General features: G+C 46.0%; 1 protein-coding gene across 1 annotated transcript in view; it reads right to left on the bottom strand.

Annotated features, from left to right (window-relative positions):
* Positions 1-684: 684 nt before the first annotated feature.
* EEF1A2 (eukaryotic translation elongation factor 1 alpha 2) overlaps positions 685-13,592 on the bottom strand; it is a 29,472-nt gene continuing 16,564 nt past the window's right edge. The window contains exons 4-8 of the mRNA XM_083360917.1: positions 12,501-12,797; positions 9,414-9,564; positions 7,610-7,866; positions 5,918-6,152; positions 685-1,039 (exon numbers count right to left, since the gene is read on the bottom strand). Coding sequence (XP_083217043.1) covers positions 912-1,039; positions 5,918-6,152; positions 7,610-7,866; positions 9,414-9,564; positions 12,501-12,797 — 1,068 coding nt within the window. The 3' untranslated portion in view covers positions 685-911. The remainder of the gene's footprint in view (positions 1,040-5,917; positions 6,153-7,609; positions 7,867-9,413; positions 9,565-12,500; positions 12,798-13,592) is intronic.

Below are 13,592 nucleotides of genomic sequence, written 5' to 3'. Positions count from 1 at the left end.
TTACCCAAATTAGGTAACATCATCAGAGCTAGAAGGGAGTGGGGTATTGGAGGAGGAGGAGGAGGAGGAGGAGGAGGAGGAGGACGACGACGACGACGACGACGATGACGACTCTGGGGTTCTTAATACACTCTAAGCTTGGCTTTTTTTCCTGCAGATATTTCATTACCCAATTAGGTAACATCATCAGAAGTAGAGGGGATTGGGGTGTGTGGAGTTGAGGAGGAGGAGGAAAACTGTGGGGTCCTTAAGTGTTCTCTGAGTTTGGTTGTTTTACTTGCAAACATTTCCTTACCCAATTAGGTAACATCATCAGTGCTAGAAGGGAGTGGGGTGTGTGGAATTGAGGAGGAGGAGGAGGAGGAGGAGGAGGAGGAGGAGGAAGAGAACTGTGGGGTCCTTGGTGCTCTCTGAGCTTGGTTGTTTTCTTGTAGATGTTTCATTACCAAACTAGGGAACATCCTCAGTGCTAGTAGGGAGTGGGCTGTGTTCTCTGCTTATCTATAGGTGGCTTGCCCTGTCAGTGTGGATGAGCGTGTTCTTAGTGCTTCCTTTATTAAGGGTGCTGTGTGAACGCAACCTCCAAAAGAAGAACCAGCGGCAAAAGACGCCACCTAAGGAGCTAAACCTCTCCCTCTGCCTACGGACATTACAGGCAAAACAGAGGACGCCAGGATGCTGCGGGAACGGGATGTTGTACCAGTTTTATTGGTAAAATTGAACACGAAGGCTCACGAACGCTGGGACATGCTTTTCCTTTTAAAGAACTTCCACTGGACCTTAATGGTGAGCATCCAGTCGTTCACGTACAAACTTTTACAAGCCGATGTGTAGACATGCGCCTCGGGGGGAAGATGACGGCATCCGGGTCGGGGCGACGGGTGCTGGGCGAGGCACGGGGCACCCACGATTCATTTGCCAGCCTTCTGAGCTTTCTGTGCCGACTTGGTGACCTTGCCAGCCCCGCCGCTCTTCTTCTCCACGTTCTTGATCACGCCCACCGCCACCGTCTGCCGCATGTCGCGTACGGCGAAGCGCCCTGGGAAATGACAGGGAGGGGAGGGAGGGAGTTAAAGCAGCCCCTCTCTTGCCAACCCTTCAAAACAAGGTCAGGTCAGGTTTGGGGAAAAAGGGGGGGGGGTTCTCCGAAAGGAAGACAGACCTGGCCTTGGAAATCAGAGAGGAAAGATGAGGATCCATGGAAGGGAAGGATTTGCAGAAAAGAGGATGCCTCTTTGAGAAGCGTCAGAAAGAAACTTCAATTAACCCCATCCTTGTCCCAAAGGTGCTTTTTTCAGGAGGCAACTTGATTTTCTTGTTTTTTCTTTGGAGACGTTTCGCTTCTCATCCAAGAAGCTTCTTCGGCTCTGACTGGATGGTGCGGAATGGAAGGATTTATACTCCTTGCAGAGAGCTGGTCATTTGCATCGTTTTAAGAGAGCCGTTGAGGACACCTGGAGGTATATCTGTGTCCCCAGGGTCACTACTCATTACAAAACACTACTGTTTGCACCACTCAGGTGACCCTGACAACACAGGTAATAAACCTCCAGGTGTCCTCAATGGCTCTCTAAAGGATGCAAATGACCAGCTGTCTGCAAGGAGTATAAATCCTTCCTTTCCCCCACCATCCAGTCAGAGCCGAAGAAGCTTCTTGGATGAGAAACGAAACATCTTCAAAGAAAAACAAGGAAGTCCAGTTGCCTCCTGAAAAAAGCACCTTTGGGATAACTATGGCCTGGATGGCTGAGAATCTCCACAGACAAACCCCAACCTTGGTTTTTTTTATAGCAACTTGGGACAGCTTTTCTAGATTCCGTTATAGTCCTTGATGTACGACCACAATTGAACCCAAAATTTCCATTCCTAAGCAAGACAATTGCCAAGTAAGTTGTGCCCCATTTTCTTCTGCCATGGTTATTAAGCAAATCACTGCAGTTGTTAAGTGATGCACACTGTTGTTAAGCAAATCCGGCTTCTCCCGTTGACTTTGCTTGTTGGATGTCGGTTAGGAAGGTTAGCAAATGGCGACCAGATGACCGCCGGAGGACATTACAACCGTCCTAAATACATGCTGGTTGCCAAACACCCAAATTTTAATCACGTGACTGTGGGGGATGCTGCTATCTTTGTTAAGTTTGAATACTGGGCCATTAGTAACTTTTTTTCAATGCTGCTGTAACTTTGGTCACTAAATGAATTGTTGTAAGTCGAGGACTACATGTAAGTAGTACCCTGTTTTCCCGAAAATAAGATCCAGACTTTTTTGCCTCCAAAAGAAGCACCAGGTCTTATTTTCAGGGTAGGCCTTACCTCACCTCCGGCACCGACAGCCCCACCCAGCCAGTCCACTTCTTCTGGGGGCGAAGTTCTGCAGCTGCATTCGGGCCTGCATTTTGCAGTCAGGCCTTTCTAGAAGGCCTAAGCAGCCAAGTACCAAGCTATGGATTCAATCCTTAGCTCGGTGCTCGACTGCTGAGATCTTGCAGAACCGAGCTACAGATTGAATCCGTAGCTCGGTTCTTGGCTGCACAGGCCTTCCGGAAAGCCCTGTTGACTGAGAAATGCAGGCCTGGCTGCAAAAGAGGCCTTAGAAGAAGTGGGCCGGCGAGGAAAAGCCTGGCTGTGAGGTAAGTGGGTGCGGGGCACATAGGGCAGATCCGCACCCACACCCCCAGCCTAACTTGATTTTTAAGTGTGTGCCTTGCCCCCAAACTAGGGCTTATTTTTGGGATAGGGCTTATATTAGGCCTACCCCTAAAAATCAAGCTAGGGCTTATTGTTGGTGTAGGCCTTACTTTCGGGAAAACACAATAGGAGTCCAAGAAGGCTTGGAGGTACCAAGGTAAATTGCCAGTGTTGGAGGGGACCATCAAGTGGTGTTGAGCTCCAACACATAAAGTACCACTTTAATTTTTCAAAATAAAAATCACTCTAAACTTCACGTTGCTCTCAAATGTCAAAGGATGCTAGTGTTTTGCATCCCCACAAACTTAGAACCTAGCTCTTATGCTAAATCTCACCCTAGTTCAAGCATTCTTGCAGATCCATTCCAATCCCAAATCTTAGCAGGGTCTTGAATGCTCTGGGTCATTGAAAGACAGAGGTTTAAAATATTGGGAGTTTCTGCCAAGTACTGTCTATGGCAGAGGTCTTCAAACTAGTCCCTTTTATGACTTGTGGACTTCAACTCCCAGAATTCCTCAGCCAGGCATGCTGACAGAGGAATTATGGGAGTTGAAGTCCACAAGTCATAAAAGGGCCAAGTCTGAAGATCCCTGGTCTATGGCAAGGGGGTCCCCAAACCTTTTCTTTCATTACCCCGGTGTTATCAAACTTCAAAGACCAGTGGTTATGTCAGCACCCTTGTAATGTCGATCGGTCACTAAATAAATGACCGTAACTTGAGGACCACCTGCATTATAAAAAAACAAGACCCTTCTTTACATCTCTTTAACAAGGTGCCATTGGTAATTTCGTCAATTTTCAACTTGACAGGAATACGTACCTGGGGGTCTTGTGCGGCAATCTTTTAAGTCTGTTAAAAAGGTTTTTTGTGGTGATGGGTAATGGCTTTGTGTATTGTTACACACACACATACACACACACACACAAATACAAAACAGTGTTATCCAATTTGGGATAATTGACCCAGGTAAATTTGGGAAGCAGTGGCCTAAGAGCATTGCAAACTCCGTGTTACAGGTTGTGCCAGCCCCGTCTTACAAGTATCTTATCTCTTAAGATACAAAGATGGCATCACAAGGATGAGCACGAACAGGCACCTCTGTCGCAGCCAATCCCACGTAACAAGGAGAACATTCCAAGACTTTTCTTAAAGAAATAATAGGATGCCAAAGGAGAGGGACAAAATACAGGTAGTCCTCAACATATGACCATTTGTTTAGTGTCCGTTTGAAGTTGCACTGGAAAAAGTTGACTTAAAACCGTTTTTCCAACACTTACGACCGTGGCAGCATCCCCCACGGTCACATGATCAAAATTCAGATGCTTGGCAACTGGCTCATACGTAGGATGGCAGCCGTGTTTCTGGGGTCACATGATCCCCTTTTGCGACCTTCTAACAAGCAAAGTCAAGGGGGAAGCCGGGTTCACATAAAAGACTGCAGGAGTCTCATAACAACCGCAGTATTTTTGTTTCAACAACTGTGGCAAAAAAGACCGTAAAACTGAGTCTGACTGTTTTAGCAACCGCCTTGCTTAGGAACAGAAATGGTGGCCTCGGCTGTGGATGCAAGTAGAGGACTACCTGCGTGTGGTCCCTAGGAGTCAAAGATGAGAGCACCGATCTATCAACCAACCAACCAACCATCAATTTCGGACAATCTGGCTAGTGATGGCAGCAATGGGACAAGGAGGCCCATGCATCTCTAGGGTCGCCAAGTCGGAGAAGAGGAATCTCAGAATACATTTCATTAAGTTTCTAGGCATCTATAAGGTAGGTGTTAGGAGTGAAAAGGTGGCAGCCACGAGCCTTGTCGTTGCATCTTGCCATTAGAGTAAGGGGGCCCAGGGGGAAGGTAATGATTACGAAGGGGTTAGTTAGAGAAACGAAACTTCTCCAGTTCCACTGAAGCCTGTGAGTGTCCAGAGTCTGAAACCTTTTCAAGGACATCTTAACAGGTGTGAAGAAGAAGGCAGATGGTTCCCATAACAAAGAAAACTTGTTTACCTGAGCTACGTGGAAGCTTGGGGGTTTGACTAGGAAAATCATTGTTTTAAGACTATGACCTAATGCCTTGGGACTTTTAGAGTTCGTTTTACCTCGCCATACCATACCATGGGGTGTATTCAATAAGCAATAAGCTTTTCAGAAATTATAAGGATCCTGGATCTTTATTTGGATACTCAAGTGGGCTGTTGACAGTAGGGTGTAGGTCTATGCATATGTTGTATATAGTATGTTTTAAATATGTTGTGTATGTGTACACTTTGAGAGGGAGCAACTAAATTTCATTTTTAATGTGTGCCATTGTGCCCACAGGGGGGAAAAATGACAATAAAGGTTATCTACCTACCTACCTACCTACCTACCTACCTTTCTTTCTTATCTATCTATCTATCTATCTATCTATCTATCTATCTATCTATCTATCTATCTATCTACCTACCTACCTACCTACCTACCTACCTACCTTAATGATCATTCAAAGTTAAGACAGGGCCCACAAAAGTACTTATGACCTGGTTATGGGCTTCTGAAGACGGCACCCCCATCCCACAGTTACATTACCACATTTCAGGCCTTTAGCAAATCATGTTATAGAATTCCGCAGTCACATGATCACAGTTTATAATGCCCATGCTTTAGGACCGATGTGTTTGCTTGATGATTGTCACAAAAGAGGGACAATTGGGTCAGGCAAGTGAGGTTCCTTGACTTATGACATGGAAACCCCAGGCTCCATTATGGTCGTTAAGTCGAGGACTACCTGTATGGATTTCAGTAGAAAGGGTCGGTCAATTACAGCTAGTCTTACTCATTTACTGACCGTTCAAAGTTACAACGGCACTGAAAAAAGTGATTTATGACCGTTTTTCACACTTACGGCTGTGGCAGCATCCCCATGGTCATGTGGTCAAAATTCGGACAATTGACAACTGACTCATATTTATGACGGTTGCAGTGTCCCGGGGTCACGTGATCCTCTTTTGCGACCTTCAGACAAGCAAAGTCAATGGGGAAGCCAAATTCACTTAACCAGGATACAAACGTAACGACTGCAGTGATTCACTTAACAGCTGTGTCAGGAAAGGTTGCAAAACGGGGCAAAACTCACTTAACAACCATCCCACTTAGCAACAGAAAAGCTGAGCTCAGTTGTGGTGATAAGTCAGGGACTATCTGTATCTTGTAATGGCATTCACAAGGATTAATAGAAGGAGCCCGGCTCACCTAAAGGTGGGTACTGGGAGAAGCTCTCCACACACATCGGCTTCCCCGGGATCATCTCCACGATCGCAGCATCTCCAGATTTCAAAGATTTGGGATTGTCTTCCAGCTTCTTGCCAGAACGCCGGTCGATCTTCTCCTTAAGCTCGGCGAATTTGCAAGCGATGTGGGCGGTGTGGCAGTCAATGACAGGCGAATAGCCAGCGCTGATCTGTCCAGGATGGTTCAGAATGATCACCTGATTGGGCAAAATAAATAAATACAAGAATCACTAAATTAGCCTGGGATCGAAGATACGTGATGCTAAAATGATTGCGTTCCACCTGCGTTCTTGGGATATTTTTTTTAAACCCTTCATTTGTGTTATTCCGTTTTGTGGTTTTAATTGTGAACATGTTTGTCCACCGGCATTTCTCAACCTCGGCCACCTTTAAGACGTGTGGACTTCAACTCCCAGAATTTCCCAGCCAGCCATGCTGGCTGCGGAATTCTGGGAGTTGCAGTTCGCACGTCTTGAAGTGGCCAGGGTTGAGAAACATAGCCGTACACTGCTCAGAGCCAGCTTCCATTAGATGGACAGCTATATAAATCTATTAAATTAATCAATCGATCGATCGTTGAGGTGTCAGAGGAAGATGGAACGATCACCTTGACGAGGGTGGGATGGGGGTGTGTGAGCAATGTTGCCCTCTTTTGGACAATTATGGAGGATCATTCGGTTCAAAATGGGAAGTGATATAGAATACAGGTAGTCCTCGACTTATGACCACAATTAAGCCTAAAATTTCTGCTGCTAAGTGAGACATTTTGTTAAGTGAACTTTTCCCCAATTTGTGACCTTTCTTGCCACCGTTGTTAAGTGAATCATTGCATTTATTGAGTTAGTAACACAGCTGTTAAGTAAATCTGCTTCCCCCTGGGAACACTGCAACCGTCATAAGTATGAGTCAGTTGCCAAGTGTCTGAATTTTGATCCCGTGACCATGGGGATGCTGCAACAGTCGCAAGTGTGAAAAACGGTCATAAGTCACTTTTTTCAGTCCGTTGTAATTCTGAATGGTCACTAAATGAACTGTTGTAAGTCGAGGACTACTTGTATAGCTGGTAGTCATTTACCGCTAGTTTTCGGGGGGAAAGCTTCCCATGGCAAACAATGGCTTTGCTTAGCAACCATATTATTCACTTAACAACCTTGATGAATCACTTTATGACCATTGTAAGAATAATTGCAAAACTGGGTCCAGTCACATGGTGACTTAACTTACAACCACACCAACTTAGGACCAAAATTCTGGTCCATATTGGGGTCGTAAGTCGAGGACCACCTATACCTGATTTGGCTAAAGCACGTCGGAAGAGCATGGTCAATATTTGGCCTCAATGGGATACAAATATAGCCCTAAAAATTAGTTGTGGGCAAAGGCTGGAAGGAGGAATCAAGTGAGGGCCTAGCTTGGAATCCTTGCATAGTCATATGTGACATAAACTTGGATCTCCCACAAGATCCTTATAACCTTTTCTGGTTGTTCCCAGGGGGAAAACAAGCAGTGTGGGGAGATTCTTATAACAAAAGTGACAAGACAATACAGTAACTGACTTTCACTATCAAGAAATGGCTCTGATTGGCTTGGTCCTGACAGTTAGGATCCGATGACACAGCTATTCTAAATGGCCACCCTCTGGCCCTCTGCTCACCTGAGAAGTGAACTGGGCTGCTTCCTGAGGTGGATCAGATTTGCTGTCCCCACAGACGTTGCCCCGGCGTATGTCCTTCACGGACACGTTCTTGACGTTGAAGCCCACGTTGTCCCCTGGCAGAGCTTCACTCAAGGCCTCGTGGTGCATCTCAACCGACTTCACCTCGGTGGTAATGTTCACAGGGGCAAAGGTGACCACCATGCCAGGCCTGAGGATCCCGGTCTCCACACGGCCCACGGGGACAGTCCCAATACCTGTGAACGGCCATAAAGGGTGTCAGATCAATACGACAACCATCAGGGAACATGGAGTTTCAAAGACATCGGAAAGGCTTCTCCTGATAGGTTGATCTTCAATCCCCATCTTCTTTCCATCTGCATCATTCACCTGCACATCTGGAAGGCCCCATTTTGGTGGCTGTTCCCATAGAATAATTTTTTGTAACAGATTGCCATGGGGGAACATAGTATTTATTTAAATGATGCGCTTAGAAATTAAGACTTATTTACAAGCAGCAAATTCTGTTGTAGGTTCTAACTAAGTGCTATACAAATGTATATAAACAAATTGCTATTTTATAGAGTTCCTTGATATAGTTGTGCAGAACTGGGCTGGCACATTAAAGACAAAGGGCTAAAAATTATTTGCCTGTACTGAAGGAGAAATGCAGAAGTGAGAAAAAGTGTTTCAAAAATCTATCTTACTTTTTCTTTCTTTTTCTCTTTCTCTCTCTCTCTCTCTCTGTCTATCTGTCTATCCTTTCATCTTAACTTTATAAACTTACTTCTTGCAAAAAGGAAAGACACAAAATGTTGCTTCCAAATTTATGAAGGGAGAAGCCAGCAACATTTTCATGTCAGGTAAAAACCGAGCAAAAATCAAACCCAACCTCATGGCTGCCACAAAATAAAAATTAAAAGAAATGTATTGGCTGAAATCTCGATAAACTTCTGTGTTCTTTATGAGGTCTACTAGAAACAAAGGGCTTCCAAAGCGTTGCAATTTCATAATTCTGGTTTTTGGTTTTTTGGAGTGGGTTTTTAATGTTTGTAAACAATATTTACAGATGGTCCTGCTTGGTTGCCTGCAGCAGTGTGTTATTATGTTTTGCAATAACAATTTGCTGCCCAGAGTCTCTGAAACAAGATGGGTAGCAAATAAATGTAATAAATAAAAAAGAAATGAGGTGATGTAAGACTTAAGACTACCTGTATTGACTGACCCCTTTTGCTGAAATCCATACAGGGTCATGACCATGGGGCTGCTGCAACGGTTGTAAGTGTGAAAAACGATCACCAGCCATTTTCTTCAGTGGCATGGTACCTTTGAATGGTCATTAAACGAACGGTTGTTAAGTCGAGGACTACCTGCAAATAAGGTCCAGCCTGCAGAAACTTAAAACCGCAGCCACAGGACCAGGCAAGGATTGCCTTTCCCTCAGAATCAGGGGTAGGCAACCTTGGCTCTTTTATGACACCTGGACTTCAACTCCCAAAATTCCTGAGCCAGCCATGCTGAGGGGATAGGGAGAGGTTTCCAAGCTGAGCCATGCTGGCTTAGGAATTCTGGGAGTTGAAGTCCACGAGTCATAAAAGGGCCGAGGTTGCCTACCCCTGGCCTAGGCCTAGGCCGCTTTATGACTCGTGGACTTCAACTCCCAGAATTCCTGAGCCAGCCATGCTGAGGGGAAAGAGAGAGGTTTCCAAGCTGGGCCATGCTGGCTCAGGAATTCTGGGAGTTGAAGTCCACGAGTCATAAAAGAGCCAAGGTTGCCTACCCCTGCCCCAGATGTTCCCCTCACCTCCAATTTTGTAGACGTCTTGAAGAGGCAGGCGCAGAGGTTTATCTGTAGGGCGAGTGGGGGGCAGGATCGTATCCAGAGCCTCCAGAAGGGAGACCCCGCTGGCGTTGCCTTCCTTGCGTTCCACTTTCCATCCTTTGAACCACGGCATCTACGCGAGAAAAGGGCAAAGGTGTTTTTTGAGCGGGGCTACCTGTACAACTCAAATCTTCCATGTCGGAACAAAGACGCACTTTCCCTCCACAAAAAAAGAGGAAGATCACCACAACTTTTTTGGTTTACATACGTAACTGCTATTGACACTTTTAAACGAGGGATAAAAATTAACACAAACTAAATAAGAAGCAGGGGAAAAGAAACAACAGAAGCTTTGCTGGCACCAGTAATTAGAATGCAGCACTGCAGGCTGACTCTACCCACAGCCAGGCGTTCGATCCTGACCGGCTCAAGGTTGACTCAGCCTTCTATCCTTTTGAGGTCGGTAAAAATGAGGACGCAGATTGTTGGGGTCAACATGCTGACTCTGAAAACCGCAAAGTATTATGAAGCAGCATATAAGTCTAAGTACTGTTGCTATTATTGCTGTGGAAAATAACTGGAAGTAGTGAGGAAATTTAAAAATAAAAATATATATGCTTTTAGTATTATTATGTAATCATATTTTATATTTTATAATAATCATTTTATAATCAATTGCCTGAGTAGATGCTTTGAGTATATGGGGGGAAATACAAGCGTCAAGTGGAGGAGGGAGAGAACAGGAGTTACCATGGGGCCCAGTGTGAGTCACCATCTAGGAATTGTTTTTAAGTACCTTCTGGTGCCTGGTACCCATGGCAGGTGTAGAAGATAGGAGACATCTCTCCTCTAGAACTGATAGTAGGGGAGGGATCTTATTAGTATAATGCAGACATGTCAAACACAAGGCCCGGGGGCCAGATCCGGCCCGCGAAGTGGTTTCATGTGGCCCCCGAAGCCATCCTGGAAACAGGGAGGGAACGGCCCCCATTGCCTTGGCCCTGGCCCAGAGACCCTCCTCCTGCCAGAGACCCTCAGATCTGTCCCACTCCTGCCCAGGCCCCCATAGGCACCCTTGATGCCAATGATGTAGAGCTGGCCACGCCCACCCAGTAGGCCATACGCACTCTAGCCACGCCCACCCAGTAGGTCGCGCCCACCCTGGCCATACCCACCCGGCCCCCCGAGGGCAACCACAATGCTGATGTGGCCCTCAATGAAATTGAGTTTGACACCCCTGGTATAATGTAAGCAAACAAGGGCAGAGATAATGTATTCTGTTTAGGCGCTTCTGATAGGTTGTAACCGCCAAAGCCTAAGCCAATGGGGCCATGGGGGAGGGAATGGGGTGTTGCGATAGGATGTATAATAATATGCAGGGCTTTTTTTCTCATAGAACGCTCAGAACGGAGTTCCGGCACCTTTTTTGGATGGAACCTTGCAGGGTAGGCAAGGCGGGTTGTATGACATGTGTGAGTTCCGGCACCTTTTTCTTTTACAAAAAAAGCACTGATAATATGTGATTTTGGAATTTGGGGTGTGGTTCAGTGCTTGGCTACATTGCAATGTTTGCCTTCCTGAATCCACCAGGCTTTGCAAACCGTTACCTTTTAGACTTTGCTGTGAAGTCTAATAAACTTCTTTTCTATTTGTAACTCAAACAGAGTGGATTTCAATTTGTGACTATTTTTGTGTCTAACATTGCAAATGAGTGTGTGGTTTTGCTTGCTCCTTGTTTATATACAGTGGATTGCCCTGCCAGTGTTGATGGGGTTTGGTTTTGTCCTTAATTAGGGAATTATTTTCTGCTTGATTGTTGTCTGGTGTTAATCCCTGCTTATCTGGCTGTTGAATGATGCAGAAGTTGTATTCATTTATTTCCTTCTTAACCACTTTATTGTCTCTGTTCAATGCGGTGCAAATGGGGCTTATGTCTATGTGTCTTTTGATGGCTGGCTTGGCTAAATGCCAAGCTGCCAGGAATTCCTGTAGGAGGACAGGCAGAGCCTGGTGGTGGAGTCAAGAGAGGAATTATCCTGGAGTCATTATGTTACCACAAACTGCCTAAGTCCAGCCCCTCTTGAATTCCCTTTCTTCAATGCTGCTAAGCCGGTGCATATCTTTTTTTAAAAAATGGGAGAGGACTTTTTCCTCTCATACTAAAGAAATCTCTCTCTTTCAAGTCCCTTTTAAGAAAATTATAAACACTTGCTTAGACCCATTTAGTTATTTGTTAGATTTTTATCCCGCCATAATTACTTTATAAGTTAACTCAAGGCAGCGAACATATCTGATAATCCTTCCTCCTATTTTCCATACAGCAACCACCTTTAGAGGTGGGTTGGGCTGAGGGACTGGCCTAAAGTCACCCAGCTGGCTTTCATGCCTGACGTGGGACTAGAATTCACCGTCTCCTGGTGATTGGTCCAAAGCCACCCAGCCAGCTTTCATGCCTGATGTGGGATTAGAACTCACGTCTCCTGGTGATTGGACCTAAGTCACCCAGCCAGCTTCTATGCCTGAGGTGGGACTACAACTCACCATCACCTGGTGATTGTCCCAGTCACCCAGCCTGCTTCTATGCCTGAGATGGGACTAGAACTCACCATCACCTGGTGATTGGCCCAAAGTCACCCAGCCGCCTTTCATGCCTGGAGCAGGACTAGAATTCACCGTTTCCTGGTGATTGGCCCAAAATCACCCAGCCTACTTTCATGCCTAAGGCTGAGCTGGAACTCCCAGGACCTGGCTTCTAGGCCAGCACCTTAACCACTATATCAAGCTGGCTGTCTTTTCCACTAAAGCGAGCGAAGAATACAGCATTTAAGTCGCTCTGGAATTATTGAGCTGCTTGAGGTTCAAACACTTTTAAAGAAAGGTTTCAGAGATGAAAGCAGGATCTGGGGTCTTTCTGAAAAAGCAAAGGCTGCAATATTTCTAAAAGGCCACCTTTAATTTTGAAAAACTCTTAACGGCTAACCAGCCAGCAGTAGCCAAGTCCCAGAATAAACCCAAAACGGGAGCGCTCTCTCTCTCTCTCTCTCTCTTAGTTGCCCTCCCAAAGCTTACGTTGGGAGACGGTTCCAGCATATTATCGCCGTGCCAGCCCGAGATGGGGACGAAGGGGACGGTGGCCGGGTTGTAGCCGATCTTCTTGATGTAGGCGCTCACTTCCTTGACAATCTCATCGTAGCGCTTCTCGCTGTACGGAGGCTCCGTGGAGTCCATCTTGTTGATGCCGACGATCAGCTGCTTGACGCCCAACGTGTAGGCCAGCAAGGCGTGTTCGCGGGTCTGCCCGTTTTTGGAGATGCCTGCTTCAAATTCCCCTACCCCAGCAGCTACAATCAGGACGGCACAGTCAGCCTGCAGGGGAGAGGGAGGGAGGAAGTCAATTTGCAGAAGACGACACAAACACAGCTCTAAGGTCCCCCCCCCCCCGCAGTGTGACTTGGCCAGGTGATCTGGCTGCCCCAGTTAGCCTTGTCCCCAATGCAAGCAACTTGCTCTTGGTCTGGTAGCAAAGAATCCTGGATGACCTGGTCTAGTGACCCATTTCCAGCCCCTGTAAAGAAAGCTCTGACTTCTGACCCAGGCAAAATATATTTAAATATCTACAAGGGCCCAATTGGAGATGTCACCACTGCAGAGAGCCCTCCTTTCCTTCCCAGGATCAACCTTGGCCATCTGGGTGCAAAGGGGAAGGAATAAAAGAATACAGAGAGACTGAGGAGAGCCATGTCTCTTGGGGCCAGTCTAGGACTTTGTCTTTGTATGCACAGCTAGTAAAAGGAAGGATTAACTCAAGTGTTTTTCAACTTTGGGCTACTTTTAAGATGGGTGGACTTTGACTCCCAGAGTTCCCCAGCCTGCAGGATTGGAGAATACTGGGAATTGAAATCCACTCACTTTAATGGAGCCAAGGTTGAAAAAGACCCAATTAATTCATCATCCATCTTTTTTCTGCCCGTTATGGAAGTACTTAGGTTTCTCCAAACGATCGCAAGCTATATACTCTTCTTTGTTGACTTCGGCTCAGGATGTTCATACAGCACACACCGACCTTTCCTTTGACTTAGTTAAGAGGTTTGTGAGAACAGAGTCAATTTGGGGTGGGGTGGGGTGGGGGAATGATTTTAAAAGATTACAGCACAGCAATCT

The sequence above is a fragment of the Vipera ursinii genome (genome assembly GCF_947247035.1).
Source record: "Vipera ursinii genome assembly, chromosome: 3".
In the NCBI taxonomy this organism is placed as follows: Eukaryota; Metazoa; Chordata; class Lepidosauria; order Squamata; family Viperidae; genus Vipera; species Vipera ursinii.
Note: the sequence above shows the minus strand (reverse complement) of the source record. Positions and strands in the feature narration are given on the sequence as shown.